General features: G+C 46.8%; 2 protein-coding genes and 1 non-coding gene across 10 annotated transcripts in view; 2 read left to right on the top strand and 1 right to left on the bottom strand.

The window, feature by feature from the left end:
* NFATC3 (nuclear factor of activated T cells 3) overlaps positions 1 to 11,508 on the top strand; it is a 139,187-nt gene extending 127,679 nt beyond the window's left edge. For 2 of the 3 annotated variants that reach the window (XM_030299494.1, XM_030299492.1), the window contains one exon: positions 9,250 to 11,508. In XM_030299494.1, the coding sequence (XP_030155354.1) occupies positions 9,250 to 9,371 (122 nt within the window). In that variant the 3' untranslated portion in view covers positions 9,372 to 11,508. The remainder of the gene's footprint in view (positions 1 to 9,249) is intronic. The other variant, XM_030299493.1, reaches the window with a different exon arrangement.
* LOC115503615 lies at positions 8,615 to 8,721 on the top strand. The gene has a single exon (XR_003965450.1). It is a non-coding gene; the product is annotated as a U6 spliceosomal RNA (small nuclear RNA).
* On the bottom strand, positions 8,823 to 18,748 carry ESRP2 (epithelial splicing regulatory protein 2). Of its 6 annotated transcripts, none has more exons than XM_030299497.1 (16): positions 18,409 to 18,685; positions 18,192 to 18,320; positions 16,623 to 16,736; positions 16,399 to 16,513; positions 15,966 to 16,064; positions 15,692 to 15,746; positions 15,512 to 15,622; positions 15,301 to 15,433; positions 15,172 to 15,214; positions 14,712 to 15,013; positions 14,386 to 14,598; positions 14,078 to 14,276; positions 13,744 to 13,930; positions 13,269 to 13,434; positions 13,087 to 13,192; positions 8,823 to 8,901 (listed from the first exon to the last, which is right to left on the bottom strand). In XM_030299497.1, exons 1-15 carry the CDS (start codon positions 18,604 to 18,606, stop codon positions 13,103 to 13,105), a joined length of 2,154 nt encoding a protein of 717 aa, XP_030155357.1. In that variant the 5' UTR covers positions 18,607 to 18,685; the 3' UTR covers positions 8,823 to 8,901; positions 13,087 to 13,102. The 6 variants fall into 6 exon arrangements, with proteins under 6 accessions (XP_030155357.1, XP_030155356.1, XP_030155355.1 ...); XM_030299496.2 differs by lacking the exon at positions 8,823 to 8,901 and adding an exon at positions 12,041 to 12,408 and having other exon boundaries at positions 18,409 to 18,712; XM_030299495.2 differs by lacking the exon at positions 8,823 to 8,901 and having other exon boundaries at positions 12,041 to 13,192; positions 18,409 to 18,748.
* Positions 18,749 to 18,778: the final 30 nt, after the last annotated feature.

Below are 18,778 nucleotides of genomic sequence, written 5' to 3'. Positions count from 1 at the left end.
AGATACTAAGCCTCCTGATTAGACAAGGCACCAAAACATTGGCTTCTCCCAGAAACTGAGCCTACCCTGGTCTCACATCACTCTTGTCTCTAGTCATGAGAGGAGTAGAAATAGCAACTAAATTCCTGCATCTGTCTAAGGAGAGTTATAACCTGAAGGTTTTTTTTTTTTAATTGAAGTATAGTTGACATATAATATTCTGTTACGTTTCAGGTGTCTATCACAGTGATTTGCTATTTTTTTTTGTTACCATTTTATTTATTTTTATTTATTTTTTATTTATTTATTTATTTTTTCAATATATGAAATTTATTGTCAAATTGATTTCCATACAACACCCAGTTTGCTATTTTTATACATTACAAAATGATGCTTGTGATAAGGCTAGTTGCCACCTGTCACCATAAAAAGTTACTACAATATTATTGACTATATTTCCTATGCTGTACATTACAACCCCATGACTTGTCTGTTTTATAGCTGGAAGATTAAGTAATTCACCCTAGTTATATCTCAGCTGAACCAAAGATTAAAGTTTGCTCTCTTTTAGAGTTTACCCCATAGCTCTTCCCATGCATAAAGCAATAAGTAAGTTGGTCCTAGTGATCTTGGTAAGAAGCATTTCTGTGGAATGAGGGGATCAATGTATGACTAAGGGGTGAACAGGAAGTAAGAACATAGAAACAGCAGGCAGTGTAGATAACTCCTTTAAGATATTAAGCAATCATAGCACCTGGGGGTGGTTCAGTTGGTTAAGCATCTGACTTCAGCTCAGGTCATGGTCTCACAGTTTGCGAGTTCAAGTCCTGCATCAGGTGAACACAGGGCGTGCTTCAGTTGGGGCCTGCTTTGGGTGAGTCCTGCTTCTCTCTCCCAGTCTTTTTCTCTGTCCCTCGTGGGATATTCTGTCTCTCTCTCTCTCTCTGTCTCTCTCTCTCCCTCTCCTCCCTCTCCCCCCACCCCCGCTCCTCACTCACTTGTTCCCTCTCTAAACAAACAAAAAAGCTTTCTTTGCCAAGTCCTCCAAAAAAAAAAAAAAAAAGTTAAGCAATGAAAGAAAAAAATAGATATAGAGGGTTACATGGAGTCTAGGGTTTTTATTTGTTTGCTTGCTTGTTTAAGATAGACATACCATACTTCTCAATGTTGAGAAAGATCCAGAAGGGAAGGTAGGTAGATCAGTTGAAGAGCTGGAAGAGTGAAGAAAAATTCTTGGAGCATGTCTTGAAGAGGGAAGCATATAGCATCTGTAGCTCAGATGGTGAATGCGCCATGTAGATTTATGGCTTTGGAGCTCAGGTTAGGCCCCTGGAGGTCAGAAATTTGGGTGTCAACAGTATGTATTTAGAAATGGACAGGGGGCGCCTGGGTGGCTCATTCGGTTGAGTGTCCGACTTCGGCCCACATCATGATCTCACTCACGGTCCGGTCCGTGAGTTCAAGCCCCGCATCGGGCTCTGTGCTGACAGCCTGGACCCTGGAGCCTGCTTCAGGTTCTGTGTCTCCCTCTCTCTCTGCCCCTCCCCCACTCATGATCTGTCTCTCTCCTTCAAAAATAAATAAACATTAAAAAAATTTTTTTAAAGTGGACAAGACTATTCACAGAAAATGTACAATGTGACAAAAAATAGGTATAAGGAAGGAATCTTCTTATAATCTTAAAATTCTTCTGAATCCAACGTCTTAACGCAAAAAAGAAGTGGTTTTTGATTTGGGGGTTTTATTTTTTCACATTTCACTTTTTGCTGATACAAAAGGATACATGCTGATACTTGAATACACTTTAAGGTACCTGTGTAGTGTTTACTCAGCTGGAGATATATTGTTTTTCTTTGAATAATGTTTTGAGTTACAACCTTTTTTAGAGGAAAGGTCTGTATGACACTGAGTATAGCATCATACACATAAGAAATTTCTTAAAAAAGAAAGGACTCTCAGTAACAAGACTGATACCCCTCTAGTCAGGTTCATTGAAAACAAGTGTCATAATTTTCCTGTACTAGTATTAAAAGCTAGCCCCGCATCAGGCTCTGGGCTGATGGCTCGGAGCCTGGAGCCTGTTTCCGATTCTGTGTCTCCCTCTCTCTCTGCCCCTCCCCCGTTCATGCTCTGTCTCTCTCTGTCCCAAAAATAAATAAAAACGTTGAAAAAAAAAAAAATTTAAAAAAAAAAAAAAAAGGGGGCGCCTGGGTGGCGCAGTCGGTTAAGCGTCCGACTTCAGCCAGGTCACGATCTCGCGGTCCGTGAGTTCGAGCCCCGCATCAGGCTCTGGGCTGATGGCTCGGAGCCTGGAGCCTGTTTCCGATTCTGTGTCTCCCTCTCTCTCTGCCCCTCCCCCGTTCATGCTCTGTCTCTCTCTGTCCCAAAAATAAATAAAAACGTTGAAAAAAAAAAAATTTTAAAAGCTAGTGTGAAGGGGCGCCTGGGTGGCTAATCGGTTAAGTGTCCAACTCTTGATTTCAGCTCAGGTCATGATCTCACAGTCCATGAGGTTGACCCCCAAGTCAGGCTCTGCACTGGCAGTGCAGAACCTGCTTGGGATTCTCTCCCTCTCTCTCTACCCCTCCCCTGTTCATGTTGTCTCTTTCTCTCTCAAAAACAAATATATAAACTTTTTTTTTAAGCTAGTGTTAAAAGTAAAAGATCTCTTTTGATCTGTGTATATATATTCAGGTTGTCCTGTGGTTGGAAATTGTCTAGTATTCAGGGTGAATTTTAAAATGCCTTAGTTAAAAACTTGGTGTGATAAAGCTCAAACTGGTTATTTTGGTTCTTAAAATACTTAATTATTCTTTCTGTGTTACTTTATGGTGGTGAGTTTTATTTTTGTTAACAGTATAAGCTAGGTTACTATAATAGAGATTTCAAATACAGTGGCTTTACCACATTGGAAGTTTCTCTTACACCACAGGTTAATCCAGAGATAAGGATTCCTTTATTTCATTGTTCCTGTATTTCCTTAGGTATTGTCAGAGTAGAGTCACCACTTTGAAGCTAGAGGTAGGGGGAAAGGAAGGGAAGTAGGTTATTGAGTCTGCAGTGAGTAAGATACACTTTTATTCACATTTCATTGGAAAAGAACAAATTATGTGGCCATACTTACCTATGAAAGGGAAGCTGTGAATGTAGTTTGTAGCTAAGTGGCCATGTGACAAGTTAAATTCAATTACTTAAGAATGAATTAGGACAGTTAGCAGTCTATTATATAGACACCTTCTAAATTTTCAGGAACTTTTTTTTTTCTTTTTTTTTTTGTCTTTAGCTTAAGAAGGTATGTTAATCAAACTTTGATAAATACAGATTAATTCTTCAGGTCATGCCATAAATCAGTGAATTCAGTTATTTAATGTATTTAGTTTAGATGGTATTCTTACAACTCATCAAAAACCTAAGTCTATCTTAGCAAAACTGTTCTAGTATTACTTTATGGTTTATTATTCTATATTTCTCATCCATTTAAAATCATTTCTATTTATTTCCAAATTTCTCATTTTTTCATTTCAAGTAAAATTCAGAAAATGATTGCAATCTTCATTTTGTAAAAAATAACTTCTCCAGGGGCACCCGGGTGGCTCAGTCCATTAGGTGTTTGACTTTGGTTCGGGTCATGATCTCAAAGTTTGTGGGTTCAAGCCCTGTGTCAGGCTCTGTGCTGACAGCTCAGAGCCTGGAGCCTTTTTTGGATTCTGTGTCTCACTCCCCCTGCCCCTCCCCTGCTCATGCACTATCCCTCTCTCTCTCAAAAATAAATAAAACATAAAAAAAAAAAATTAAAAACTAAAAAAACCCAAAAAACTTCTCCGGGGTGCCTGGGTGGCTCAGTTGTTAAGACATCCCAACTCTTGATTTCGGCTCAGGTCATGGTCTCATGGTGTATGAGTTCAAGCCTGCATTGGGCTACACACTGGCAGTGCAGATCCAGCTCCCCAGTCTGTCTGTCTGTCTGTCTGTCTGTCTCTCTCTCTCTCTCTCTAAATACATAAATAAATAAGCTTAAAACAATAATGTCTCCATAAAATTGTTCACCAGACAATACTTTTAACTTGGGGTACAGGGAAGGGAAGAAAAGGTGAATTTGCCAAACTTGGATGAATGTTCATTGCAGTTTCAAGATGAAATAACACATAAATGGAGTCTAATTATACCCAGAAATACTTTACAAAAATGCTCCAAGATGTTCAGTTGCTTGTTAGAAAGGCCCTTTGGGCTTTTGCATATATGACTGTGTATCTGCCTACTCCAGAAGCAGTGTCTTGGGTTACCCAGCCCCTCTCCCCCGGGTGGTGAGATTTCATACCATACCATGCTTGTCAGCTCTAGCTCTGAAACCTTAAGCTCTAAATAAGAGGCCTTTTGTTACTCAGACACCATATTCTTTTGTGGAGAAATAGCATTCCAATGGACTGGTAATTTGGATAGCAATTTTTGTATAAAAAAATTGTTCTTACAGCAAATATTGCTGATGGTTCTGACTGCTTCTGTTGTGGTGGCACAGACAATCCAGGTGTTGGGTTAGTGGGGGTTGATGGCACCTGTCACAAGTGGGCCAAATGCTGTGACCCATATAACCTGTTCACATGGGTGTTGAGGGTTGTTGACTCTTGTTCTATGTTTTTAATTCACTTTACTCTTTAAAGGAGAGAAATGATAAAATTGTATAGTAGGGGTATACAACTCTTTCTGCTCTTAAATTGGTGGGAAAAAAAAGCCATCTCACATACTTTCTAGACTAGGGTTTAAATAAATGAATAAATTCATGCATATATATATATTAAAAGAAAGTGGAAAATGAAGTTGTAAGCCTTAGTATTTTTGAGAAATAACTTAATGTCAAATCACTTAAGTTGTTCACTTGAAACTAATGCAACATGTCATCTATACTCAGGAAGCCCCGCAGCACGCCTGCTTCGGATTCTGTGTCTCCCTCTCTCTTTGCCCCTCCCCCACTCACATTCTGTCTCTCTCTCAAAAATAAATATTAAAAAAATGTTTTTAAAAAGTAACTTAAATATTGTTTTGTAAATATTGCTGATAATTTACATGTAAATTACACCATAAGTTTGTTTACCAGTAATAATTTTAACTTGCGTAAGTTGACGCTCAAATTTTGATCACAATGGAAAGATATTTCAGGAATCTAGAGGTAGGCGCCCAAGCCCAAAGCTCCCAGCCTTAGGGAGAAGTGAAAAGCAAAGAAGAGCAGTGGACTCTGTATACCGCACTGCGCTCGAGTCATTGCTAAAGGATGGCAAAAGGACTGCTTTGTTGTAGTTCTGACTCCTTGTCCTAAAATTCATATTCACTATTCACCTGTAGCAATTATTTGAGCATAATTCTTGTTGTTTTTCCAAGTCCCCAAATTATATTAAAAGATTAACTTGGCAAGTTAATTTTACTCAGCACTTAGAATGTACCAAGCTCTAAGGGTTTGGTGGAGAACAAGATAGATAATGTCCCTGCCCTACTGGAACTTAAATCTACTGACTAATTATTATGTATTAATATTATGTGTTAAAGTATGTTTGAGTATAGTCAGCTTGAGTGCTTTTTTTGTGCAAAATCTTCTTAGCTTTATTATAGTCTTAAATCCCAGTCAAGGAACCTTCCAGATTGCTTCAACTGTGTGAGATTAGGCACAACAGGCAAAAGAACAACAGAATTTTGATAAAGGGGAGCAGAAATAACATAGCTTTGATCAGGCTTTTGCTATAAACAGCATCACCTGGCTACCTTAAAAAATGATGTGTTTCTCATCAAAGTGTACTTGGTAAGTGGGTGGATAATGCTGGATATATACCCTCATCCTCAAAATGTAAGCACTGACTTTCTCATAAAGACACAGGAAAACAATACATTGTATTGGGGGGGGGGGATGTCTTTTTATTTTTTTTTAATGTTTATTTTTGAGAGAGAGAGAGTGTGCACACAAGCAGGAGAGGGACAGAGAAAGGAAGACAGAATTCGAAGCAGGCTCCAGGATCTGAGCTGTCAGCACAGGGCCTGACGCAGGGCTCAAACCTATGGACTGAGATTCTGACCTGAACCAAAGTTGGATGTTCAACTGACAGAGCTACCCAGGCGTCCTGGTTTTTGATGATGATAAAGCACCATTTGTAATCACCTTGTAGTTTTAAAACTTGAACAGTGAGATAATTTAACAATGTTACATGGCAACTTGGAACATCTCTGAAGTCACCATCCTTGGAAGGGATAAGTGTTGGGAAAAGATGACTGACAGCTGGTACTTGCTTCTATATTTGGCTTGTTGCCACAGCTGGGAGACCTGTCTAAAATAGACACATAGAGACTGTCAAAATCAAAATCAGATGTCATGTGTTAGTTTTAATAACATTCTCTGGTCCCCTTCCTATCCTATCACCTAGTGAACTTTCAGTATACTAGTTCCCAGTAGTCTCCAAGTAATTGTATTGAATTAGGATCCATTTATTCAGTCATCTGAAATTGATGTTTCCTCATTAGTAAGGTCCTTGCCCTTCAGGAGCTCACAGGCTATTGGAGAGACAGATAATGATGACCCCTACTGATAATCTAATGTGATGTATTATGTTAGAGGTTATGCATGGAGATCATGGGCCATCCTTGGGCTCCCTCTCAGCATGAGACTAGCCCATTGACTTAAACATGGAATCCACACTGAAAACACTGTTCCTTGCTCGTTATGTGGCTTGGAATAACAGGTGCCAACGGCTGCCTTGTCTATTTATGTCCCCTTTATATTCTCTCTTTCCTGACTCCCTCTCCTCTCTGTTAACACACTCATTCTCCCTCCCCTGGCATCAACACATGTGTCTGGATCTTTTGCATCTTCTTTGTCTAAATGATTCCCCCCTCCCCCCCACCAGTTTCTCTACTCTTGGCCTCCAAGAAGTGATAGGTTTTTGGAAATTGATCCCACTATTTACTGAGCAAATTAGGTGAACTGTCAAAGCCTCAGTTAACTGATCTGTAAAGTGGGGTAATAGTTATCTTAAAATGTTGTGAAGATTGAAATAAGATACAAAATTTCAGTTGCAAACTCTCATAGATGCTCAATAAATATGAAGTGAATGTTCCCTTCTGATAGCCATGAGTATATGAATTTGAAAAAAATTTTTTAAATTACCTAAACTGTAAAAAGATTGGATGTTAATACTTGAAAGGGGCGCCTGGGTGGCTCAGTGGTTGAGCATTGTACTCTTAATTTGGGCTGAGGTCACTGTCCAGGGTCATGGGATCAAACCTTGCATTGGGCTCCTGCTCATGCTGTCTCTCTCAATTCTCTCTCTTTGAAAGAAAAAAAAAAAAAAAGCTGTTAATACTTGAAGCTTTTTTAAGTGACTATTAGTGTCTTCTTGGCTCTATGATCACATCACATTCTAAGTATAGAACTTTTTTTGTCTTGGCCTATTTTTGTTTATAACAGCTGAATTGAGATATAATTTATTGCTATAAAATTCACCCTTGAGAATATACCATTCAGTGGTTTTAGTATATTCACAGAGTTCTGCAATATCACCACTATCTCATTTTAGAAAATTTTTATTACTCCAAAAAGAAATCCCATACCTGTTAGCAGTCATCCCCCATTTCTTCCTCACCATAACTCCTCTGTCAACCACCTATTTTCTGTCTGTGTGGTTAGTCAGTCCTGGCTGTTTTATACAAATGGAATCAGACAATATATGATCTTTTGTGTCTGATTTCTTTCACTTAGCATAATTCTTTCAAAGTTCACCTATGCTGTAGCATGTATTAGAATTTCATTTCTTTTTATTTTTTTTATTTTAATTTTTTTAACGTTTATTTATTTTTGAGACAGAGAGAGACAGAGCATGAACGGGGGAGGGGCAGAGAGAGAGGGAGACACAGAATCGGAAGCAGGCTCCAGTCTCTGAGCCATCAGCCCAGAGCCCGATGCGGGGCTCAAACTCACAGACCACGAGATCGTGACCTGAGCTGAAGTTGGACGCCCAACTGACTGAGCCACCCAGGCACCCCTTCATTTCTTTTTAAAGCTGAATAGTATTTCCCTCTATGGATAGCCCATAATTTGCTTATCCATTCATCACCTGGTAGGTATTTGGGTTGTTTCTAGTTCAGGGCTATTATGAAAATGCTGCTATGAATTTGTATTCAGGTACAAAGTTTTTTTGTTTTTTTGTTTTTAATGTGTATCTTGAGAGAGTATGCAGGCATACAAGTGAGGGAGAGGGGGAGGGAAAGTGAGAATCCCAAGCAGGCTCCACACTCAGCTCAGTGTGGAGCCTGATTTGGGGCTCAATCCCACAACTATGAGATGATAACCTGAGCTGAAATCAAGAGTCAGATGCTCAACCAGCTGAACCACCCAGGCGTAAGTTTTTATGTGGACGTATGTTTTCAGTTCTTTTGAATATAGGCTTAGGAGTATAATCTTCAGTTGACAAAGCAAAGAATTTTCATTTCAAAGCAAAAGAATTCTCATGATGAGAGAACTGAAGGTTCTTACTGAGGGGGACTTTGGGGTTTTCTTTCCATACTCATTTCTTAAGATTGGAGTTTTTTGTATTAGACCTCACAGAGCACTATGCTTCTAGGAATGCTTGGCTTGTCACAGAAGCCAACAAAAAGCAAGGTGCTCGCTTCAGCAGTGCATATACCAAAATTGGAACGATACGGAGAAGATTAGCATGGCCCCTGCGCAAGGATGACATGCAAATTCACAAAGTGGTCCATGTTAAAAAAAAGAAAAAGCAAGGTCTTTTCTGAAAGGATGAGAAACAATAAAAAAGGCCCATATAGTAAAGAATGGTTTATTAGCATAACAAAATAACTCCCAAATCTCTTAGTCTCACCAAAGTATTTATTTTCATTCACTTTTCATACAGGGTACACTGCAGGAATCAGAAAGGGAAAACCCTCCTGTAGAGATGTAAATTAAGGAAAAGTTAGGTGAATGTTAACACATTTCAGATATATCCTATCCTTTGCTCTAGAGCATAAGCTTTTAGAGGGAGGGTAAAAATGTTTCCTATTCTCTGAGCCATCTCCCTTCCCAACCCAAACTGAACTGAAAGGGAAAGAGGTGTCTGAACAGCTTCTGGAAGGAGGTCTTCATTCCATCCAGGAGCAGGCTTTAAAGCACTGCATTTACCTTTATAGAAAACCATGGAGAGGGAAAAAATGTCTTTGAAGTGGAACTCGCCATTAAGCATCATATGGTCAGTCACACAGAGGTCACTAATCACTCTCCCTTTTCTTGTTTTTCAGTGAACGAGATAATTGGGAGAGACATGTCCCAGATTTCTGTTTCCCAAGGAACAGGGGCGAGCAGGCAGGCTCCCCTCCCTGGTCCCGATTCCCTGGATTTGGGAAGATCCGATGGGCTCTGACAGTGCTCCCTGCAGCCATGTGTCTACCACCATGTACTTCTCAGCATGTTTCTCTCCTTGGACCTTGGGTTCCCAACTCTGTGGCCTTCAGGACTGGCACCAGGAGTTGGGATCACTATATGTGGGGAAATCAGCATTCCTCCACCTCAGGCCTTGGGTAGATTGTGAAAGAACAAGAGCAGCATAGACTGCGCTTTGGGGAAATGAGCTTTGCTTTTTATATTTAAATAGGATACTTTTATATGATGGGTGCTTTTGAGTGAATGCAGCAGGCTCTCGCATTTCAGAGGTGCTGCTTTTGCAAGTGACCTGGTTGCTTAGCTATGATTGGTGATTTGTACTCCTTTATGGTCATTTGAAGGACTCTTTAGCTTTGATGATTATTTTTAAAGTAGGAACTTTTGATAAAACCTTCCAGAGGCAAACATAATAGAAAAAAAAAAAAAATTCTCCCAAGCCCACACCTATGCCTCAGAAACAGCATGTCCTAAAGCCTTTCATAGATTTATAGGAAATAAAGCCAAATGTAGCTCATACCTCTTTATAAAAGTAAACTGTTAAAGTAAGAGGAGACCATTCCAATCATTGAAGTGTTGGAATATTAAATGACATTCCAGAGCATAACCTTTTGTAACTTTCTAGGTGATCTTTCTGCAATCTCTCCATACTGACTCCATGTTGAAATTGCTTTTTTGCCTCAGGGCCTTGGGTAAGATAGCTACGCATAAGGTGACTTTGAAAGGTGGGTTGTTTTAGCTTCGTAGCTTTAATATCTTGCCATCCTGCAAACAAGTAGGCTGTGGACTGCTTTTCCCTTTTGTGCCCTCTGGTCCCAGACCTTTTCCACATGGGAGTATCCTCATTTGGCTGCTCTGTAACCTTTGAAGCCACAGTCTCATGATGGTTTAGGCAAATTTGCTGGTTCTAACTAATTTCTAGAGGCCATGCTATGTCAGAAGCTAAGCACAAATGAGCTATGCTTTAGAACAGTAGAGAAAATGCAGGACTCCAGATGGGAAGCTTTTAAGATTCACATTGGCATGGAAAGCTTATCCCTCATTCTGTTTACAGTCTAAAATGATTCTGGCCTACCGTGTCCCGTCTACGTGGCCTAAAACCAGCCTTTTCCCCCAGAGGCTTTGGGGCAAACCCAAACATGCAGTAGCATCACAGACCTGACCCTCCACACCAAAGATACCCTGGTGCTGCTGCTGGTGAGGCTGGTGCCCAAGGCCGGGGCCAGCAAGAAACTCCAGCCTGCTGTCTACCAAAGGAGGTGCCCGAGTTGGGTGCTTTTTCCAAACCCCCCTTTATCCCTCCCTTTAATGGGATTAGGTACCTGTTCTAAGGCCGGGCCCATTTCAAAGCCCCTGAAGCTTGCAGTATGTTTTCAAACGAAATCATGTAATTTCATTTATTCAGGAAGCAAATTTTTTGAGTGCCTATTATGTGTGACAGTGTGCTGAGCTGGTCAAAGGGCTTGATGTTGTTACTCCTGGGGATTAGGAGTTCTGGATGCCAGGACTCTCTATTGAAGCCAAGTGGGGCCTAGGCAGCGGGAGCCAGTTTGTTGCCCACCACCTCTAGTCAGCCGGGTAGGAGCTGTTGACCTCCTACAGGATGAAGTATGGGTTGTTTTTTTTTTTCTTTTTCTTTAAACCATGATGATTTATATTTTTTCCTTAAAACTAGTTAGAGAAAAATGTCTGTCCTTCAGCAAATCACTCTGGTCCCTCCTGGAGCAGGGTGTTTTTAGATTTTCTTTTTAAAGTAAGTTTTATGTCAGAGTGTGGATAGTGAGATTTGCTTCAGGGCCTGTAGTTGGAAGCCCACAGCTTCCTTTGGTTTGGAGGGGTTGTGGGAGGCGGCCCCTGACTCGAAGTTTCAGACAGCTGGTCAGACTTGCCTCCGCCCTCTTGCCCCTGGGGTAGCTGCCTCACAGGAGGTTCTTGTAAGAGTTCCCCTTACAAGACCCTTTGGGGGTTGCTCTGCTGCCCTCAAGAATAAAAGCCTCTATGATCCAGAGTTGCTATGCACCAAATTTTGATGCCTTTTAAATACCTTGATGCCTGTAGCACTAGAAATGCTTTCCTATTTAAAATAAAAGTTAAATTTTAAAATAGAGCTTTATATACTATATGAGCAGTCTTGTATCATTTTGTAAAATCTTTGGCTTACGAGTCAATATTTTTTGGCTTTGGAGGTAAAGACTTTAATCCTTTGTGCAACATAAGTGGTGTTAAAGCACACATCCACTGAACTATGCAAGTTGACTTCAGTAGCAACGTTTAGCAACTGGGTATGTCCTAGCACCCACTCCTACCCCTTCCAGCCTGTGCTAGATCTTGAATTGAGACATGGGTTAAGCAGTCTTCTGCTTACTAGAGATACACACAGAAACATGGCTGAAAACAGCTTGAAAGGGAACAGAGGTCTTGTCTTCAGGTGCACATGTGGTGTTACTGTCTGAAGGGCAACCTACCCTGCCCAGGGCTAACCACTATCACTAGAGCTCTGCTGGGTCTGCCTATGAAGCCCTGTTTTTAATACTCTGAACAGATGGTCATCTTTAAGGTTCAGGTGAGCTAAAGTTTGAAACCTTATATTTTATAAAATGGGCAATGTTCAGTTAAGGAACTGGATCTCAGTTGTGTTTACAGCACTTGGGATTGTTTTCTTACATATTTTGTATTTTAAAACCTTTTGTAGGAGTATAGTGCTCCTTACACAAATAACAGAGAAGAGCCAGCAATTCAGGTTCCTCAGTTACAGTGCTGAAATAATAAATGGTGATCGGTCAACGGTGTCCTTGAAATCTGCCTGAGTTTTCCTCTGCCTGGGGCAGGTGTGGAGCCCCTCACTCTGGGGTCCAAAGCTCAGGAGACTTTGGCTTTTAAAAAGTCCACTTGGTTAGAACCTTTGTTTATTTTACGGAGGAGTGAGTAGAGTTCCAAATTCCTTCCGAAGCTTCAGTTCTGTACCCTCTAATGGGTGCAAAGGACATTCCACGGTGTCTGCTGAGTTCAGGACAACTGGCCTGCCCAAGGTGTGCATGAAAAGTAGGCAGAAAGTCCCCTTTAAAATTTGAGCCTGAGTTTTTGTGAGGGCCTCCTGCCCCCTAGTGTCCTCTGGGGATATTGCAGTATAGTCCATCAAAACAGCTTGTGATTTTGCCACAAAGCTTGTGCCAAGCTGGAGGTCCCTTAGATGGGACCACCTGGCACAACGTGGCCATTGAGGTCCAAGTATCGTGGGAGCTGGGGCCAGCACTCTCTGCCTCCCTGCCCCCTACTAGGAGGGATAGGGGAAGGTAGAACATTGGGATCTTTACTCAGAAGTTCCCAGGAGTCATACGTTGAAGGCACCCGGACTTACATTTTTAAAAAGGAAACGAGCCTGCTGTGGACACCAGCCCCACAGTATCTGAGGGTATGGGCCATGGCCAAAGCTGACCAAAGGCTCTCGGTGCTACTCAGGAGGCCCAGATCAGGCCGTTGGGAGCAGGGTAACACAATTCCACCCCCAGTCCTGCATGCAGGGTCCAGCCATCATCTTTGGGGTGAACAGGCAGGGCAATAAGTGGGAGGTGGAGCTAGGGCTTGAGCTCCTCTAGGTGCTTTCTGAGAGCTTGGACAAGCCAGAAAGAAGCCACCTGGTTGAGGGTGCTGGTTTTCTGGATGCAAGAGAGTCATGTTAGACATCAGCCAGCTCTTACCTCCTGGCTCCCTCACCTACAAACACACCCACTCTTTGGGGGCCTGTAGCACAGTGCGAGGCGGGTCACCAACAGGCATCAAACTGGTGTAGTCATCAGGGGCTAACTGCAGAAGGGAAAGAGATTTAGGGGAGGAAGCTCCAGCCTCAATCAGGTTCCCAAGCCCTCCAGCCACACCTCACCTGATAGGCCTGGAAGATGCTGAGCAGATCCTTCATACCAGTGGTATATGGGACACCCTGCATACGGACCAGGGCTCCTGGCTGGGACAACACTGAGGTGGAAGCAGAGGCCAGGGCCGCAGGGGGTGTGGTGAGGTAGCCCACAGTGGTGGGGGAAACTGGGGGGCTAGGATGGGAGAGGCAGGAATTTAGGAAAGCAGTCCCATTTATGGCCTAGACCAAGACCTGCCTCCCTCTTCCTTTGCCTGTGCCTTGTTTAGTTCATTTCTTCCTGCCTAAAACCTCTGCCTCTACAGAGTCATCTCCATTCTGATTTGTAGATGGCATCAGCCAGGCCACATCTGTCACTCCCGTGTCCATCTTAGTATAAGTCTGAGCTCTAACAGACCTTGGATTATCTGGTGCAGGAAGGGGATCATGACCCTCCCCCAAACCAGGATGGGGACAAGACTGGAGTTTTCTTAGCAGCAGATACCTGGGGTAGTAAGCTGTGTAGTTCATGTAGAGTTGAGTGGCTGGCCCTGGGTAGTAGGCAACAGGGGTGGGGGCAGCAGGCACCCTAGCAGCCGGGAGCAGTGCTGAAGAGGGATATAGAGCTGCCGTCTCAGTGGGAATGAGTGTTGGGGTGGCCTGGAAGGTGGCGTAGGTGGGTGGTGAGAGGCCTGGAGGCAGAAGTAGAGAGTGCATCTGCAGGGAGCCCAGCACTGCCCTGGATGAGGCAGTCAGAAAGGAGTCCCCACTGTAGAAAGTGAGAATTATAACAGCTTGGCCCCCACATGCCTCCTTTCCCCAGCCCCTGAGACACTCACAGGGCAGCTTGCAGGGTGGAGGGGACAAGCCACTACGGCCCAAGGTGCCTCCCATCAGCACACGGCTCATCTCCTCTGTGGAGCAGGGGACCACTTCCACGTAGCGTTCCTTCATCACTTTCTTATGGCAACGCTGAGCAGCAGCTAAAGCCCGCTCTGCTGATGTCATCTGGATGAAAGCATCACCTGACGGCCGGCCCTGTACACATGGTGGTCTTGTAAGCAATCTGTCGTATGCAAGAATGCCTTACTCCCAACCACACACCCCTTCCTAGTTACGTGTGTCTCCCCACTGGCAGCAGCCTCACCTGCTGATTGAGCACCATGTGGACACCGTGGGGCCGGATGTCAGCAGCTGCGTCCCCCAGAAAGCTAAGGATGTCTTCAATGGTGGCTGTGTAGGGCAGGCCTCGAAGGCGTACACAATCTCTCCCAGTCCCAGCTGCCAGTGGAAAGGGGATGGGCAGCAGTGGAGCAGTGAGTGTAGGAAGGAGTGGGCTGGATGCATAGCGGTTGAGGACCTGGTAAGGAAGGCAGCAACAGGCTAGTCACGCCGAGTAGGGCCGGTGCACAGGGGACGGAAGGGGCACCCTGGAGAATCACACAGAGGGTAGGGAAAGCCCTGGGTGCTCACCTGCTGCACCTCGGCCGCAGTGCTCCGGAAGAGTTCAATGTATCGCTTACCCAGTATGCCCTTGTGCCTGCGCAGCGCAGCCTGTGCCAGCTCCTCACAGGCAAAGAGGGCAAAGGCATCACCAGTGGGCCGGCCGTCAGGGTGGCGCACAAAGAGCAGCCCATCAGCACCCCCAGTCACCGGGCACTCTGGCCCCAGAAAGCCTAGCACATCTGCCGGCCCAGCTGAGAAGGGCAGTCCCCGTAGCCGCAGAATCACTTGGTCTTCCCGTGACAGGAAACGAGCCACCTCTAGTGATGTGCCTTGGTGGGAGGCATGGGAGTCACCTACTGACTCCATTTGTGCCCTTCCAAATACCCACCTACACCTGGCACAGGGGAGCAGAAAGGCAGGGGGTGGTGGGCAAGTGGGACATGGATCAAGAACCAAGGGAACTAGGTGCTGTTGGGAGCACACTCACCCCCTGCAATCTTGACAAACTCTTCTCCTGTTGCTTTATATACCTGTGGGTACAGTGGGGGCAGCCCATGGGTCTCCAGCCTGGCTGGCCTCAGCTCTGTCTTTCTTCACTCCCAGCCCAAAGCCCCACCTCAATATAGCGGACACCCATGTGGTGCTTGTGTCTCTGCAGCGCTAGGTCCCGCTGCTCGCTGTCCACAAACCGGATGAGAGCCTCGCCATTTCTGCGGCCCTGGGCGTTGAGGCAGAGTGCTACACCACCCCTGCGGAGCCAGTGCTGGGTTAGTGCTTCCTGGGCGGGCCTGCCCTCCTGAGCCACCCATCCTGCCTGCTGTACCCACCTGGCAATGTTGAGTCCTTTGAAGAATCGAGCCACGTCCTGGTCTGATGACTGCCAGGGCAGCCCACGGGCCCGAACTACAGTCTCACTGTCCACCACATCGGCCTTGCTGCTGTGGGGGCAGGGCACAGAATCAGAGCTGTCCAGCTATTGTCACCCCCACCCCTGCCCCCACACTCACCAAGGACCTGTCTCATATTTCTGCTTTACCACCTCTGCCTTCGAAAACAATTGACCTGAGAGGAGATGGCATGGGGGTCAGCAGGGTCTGGTGGAGGGGGTCTCCCCACCAAGCTCTGCAAAAAGAGGACAGTTGAGGGGGATGAGGTGACAAAGGAGCATCTACCTGTGGTCTCAAAGAAAGTAACAAGTGGGGAGGGGGACTTTGAGAAAGTTAAGAGGTAGACATTCACCCAGTCCTGAGAGCAGGTGACAGGTGGCGAGGGGAACCTTACCACTGGGCCCTTCGAGCAGGTGGAGGATGACAGCTACCATTGTCTTCACTTCCCAGACCCCAAAGTCATCCTCTGTGGCATCTGTCTCCAGCCCCAGGTCTATGAACAGGGAAGTAACAGTGAGGAAATCCCAGCATGAGCACCAATCTTGGTCCCACCTAGGTCCAAGTCCCCTACGTGGACAAATGCAGAGTCCCGGCAAACATTTGTTTGGATCCAGGTAATATATGCCCTTACAAGTCCCCATCCCAGACATATGCAAACATATGTCCATATTTCAAGTGCACCCCAGCACAGACACAGAGGCATGTGCCCTCAAGGACTCAGCAGATAATGTAAACTTGCATGTGTTCACATAACCCTCTAGGATGCACATACTCAAAAACTGCCTGCGGCTTCCCCTCCACCCTAACCCTGCTGGGGTCACAGATACCCTGTGCCATGGTGGCCACGGTGAGCTCCCTGGCAGGGCAGGCACTTGGGTGCTGCACATGGAATTCTCTGCGGAGGTCGTAGAAGGAGAAGAAGGTGTCGGGGAGCACCAGGTTCTAGGGGCACATGGGAGTGGGCATGAATGGAGGGAACTGAGCTGCCCTGCCCACCCCCACGATGGGGGTCCTGGGAACCCTACCCCCTGTTGTGCCCTCAGTGGCATACCTTCCTGGAGGCCTCAGGGTGCAGGACCTGTCGCAGCAGCTGCTGCCCATCAGTGCATAGCATGTAGGGGCCCCCGCCCAGCAGAGCCACATCCCCGCTCACCAGCTGTGAGAACTGGGGATAGGGAGTGGGGAGAGAGACAGACAGACTCACAGCTGGGTGGGCAGGAGGAGGGAGGGCACAGGCTGCAAAGCTGGTTCAGCTGGATGTTCAGCCCTACCCTGCCTGGGGAGGAGTTGGCCACACCTGTTGGGTCTGGCTCTGTGTCCCTTTTCTCCCCCAGTCCACGGTCACTTCTTCCAGGCCAAATGGGGGTAGTCACATATCACCCAAGCCCCCATCACACACACTCCAAGAGTCTGGAGTGGTGCCAGAGCAAACACCTGGTGGAGTGGGATAAGCAGGTGGGAAGGGGCGGGGCAAAGCAGGTTAAACCTGTCCCTGACCAGGCACCACCCTCAGACAGGTGGGGGAGGCCCAATCCTGCCTGAGGCCCAGCTGGCTCACGGTCAATGGCAGCCCCGCCTCTTAAGTCTGACCAACCAAGAAGCAGAGAAAATCCAAGGACAGAGCCCCATACCTGGACGCCAGGGGCAGCATGAGCTTTGACCCACACCCTATCGACCGGCTGGCACGGGCTTGTTTACTCATGGTGGGGGGGGGGGCGGGGGGACTCCTCGCCCAGTCTCCAGCAGCCTTACTACCTCTGGAGAACAGGTATAAGCACTAAGCGGGGGCCCAGAGCAAACCAACCCAGTTCTCCTTCAGCACACTCCCCAAGTACGGGCTAGCCTGGGAGCCCTTCAGGAGCAGGCTCAGGTTCAACATCTTTGTACCTAAATCAAGAACCACCGGAGGAGTTGTTGAGAAATGAAAGTATTTGTGCGTGTAAAGCACTTAAACTCATTACACTTAAGAGTCAGGCACAGGGTAAGTACAGTAGTGAAAAGAAAACAGCAATGGGAACCGCCTCCCGCTCCAGCCAGGGCTGGGAGGCACCCCGGGCCTTTGCACTCAGGAGTCAGGTAGCCTCCAGGCGGGGTCCGGACAGCGCCCACGCCTGGCCAGCCGGCCGGGACAGGCCTAGACGAGCAGCTTACACCTGGCGGCGTCTGCCTCTGAGGCAGATCCCGCCCTACGCCCCCGCTCCTGCGTCTCCTAGGAGGGTGGGTGGGCCGAGGACGCAGGCGGCAGGGACCGTGACCTATGGCCAAGACCAGGTCCCTCGGCCCTTTTGGCTTCCGACTGCTTTTCTGGGAGACCTGGCCAGGCAGGTCCCCAGAGGCGTCTCAGCCTCACAGCCACGCCGGCCGGGACCCTAGCAGGGGTCTCGTAGCCTCCATCCCGCGGCTCAGTAGGAGTGGATCCCTGGAAAGGCTGAAAAGTAAGGTGCCCCCAGGAATGGCCGGCACACGCGGGAATCTCTGAAATTTTTAAACAACAGGAACTCGTCCTACCGCCCAGGCCAGTTGGTCGCAGCATGCCAGGCCCTGCCGCCTGCCTCCTCTCCCGCCAAGAAATGTCCCGCGGCCCGGCCATGTCTCCACTCACCCGGGCCCCAGCACTCACCTGCTGCAGCACCTTGTCCAGCGGTTCGGCCCGCGCCAAGCTGTCGGCGCTCAGGCCGCTCGCCTCGCGGCACTGCGGACTCAGTGCAGCCGCCTCAGCGCGAACCAATGACTTGTGCAACGTCCCCACCTACGAGCGGCGGGGGTAACCGATCATCCACTGTTCGCCTCAGATTCTGAAACAACCTGGACACCCTGCTGCCCCCTTTTCATCGTACCTGACGGCTCCTCGGCTCCACCACTTGCCAGACTAGGAGGATTAAGTCGGTCTCGTCGGAGCCCAGGTCCGGCCCCATCGCACCGGCCGTGGCTCCGAACAGTACGACTAGGGGTCCAGGTCCTGGGCGGGGGTCGGTGGCGGAGTCTGAGGCGGGGTTCGAGCCCGGGGGCGGTGGCTGGGGAGGCGGCGGAGTCATGGCCGCAGAGGAAGGGGGAGCTCGGCCAGACACACGCGGACCGACGAGGTGCACGCACGCACCGGCCGACGGCAGACACGAATCAGTTTGGGCGGGACACCGTGTGTCGGGGGCGGCATCTGCAGCCCGGCTGGCGCAGTGGGCTCTGCTGAGACCCGCCCGCGGCGCCCCG

The sequence above is a fragment of the Lynx canadensis genome, chromosome E2 (assembly GCF_007474595.2).
Source record: "Lynx canadensis isolate LIC74 chromosome E2, mLynCan4.pri.v2, whole genome shotgun sequence".
Classification (NCBI taxonomy): domain Eukaryota; kingdom Metazoa; phylum Chordata; class Mammalia; order Carnivora; family Felidae; genus Lynx; species Lynx canadensis.
This window is presented reverse-complemented; position numbering and strand designations above follow the sequence as displayed.

Coding starts and splice junctions, on each gene's coding strand:
- ESRP2 (XM_030299500.1), bottom strand. CDS start 18,606: ATGACTCCGCCGCCTCCCCAGCCACCGCCCCCGGGCTCGAACCCCGCC. Junction 16,065..16,398: donor CGTGGCCACCATGGCACAGG/GTATCTGTGACC, acceptor CCCTGTTCATAG/ACCTGGGGCTGGAGACAGAT. Junction 15,434..15,511: donor AAAGGACTCAACATTGCCAG/GTGGGTACAGCA, acceptor CTGGCTCCGCAG/GGGTGGTGTAGCACTCTGCC.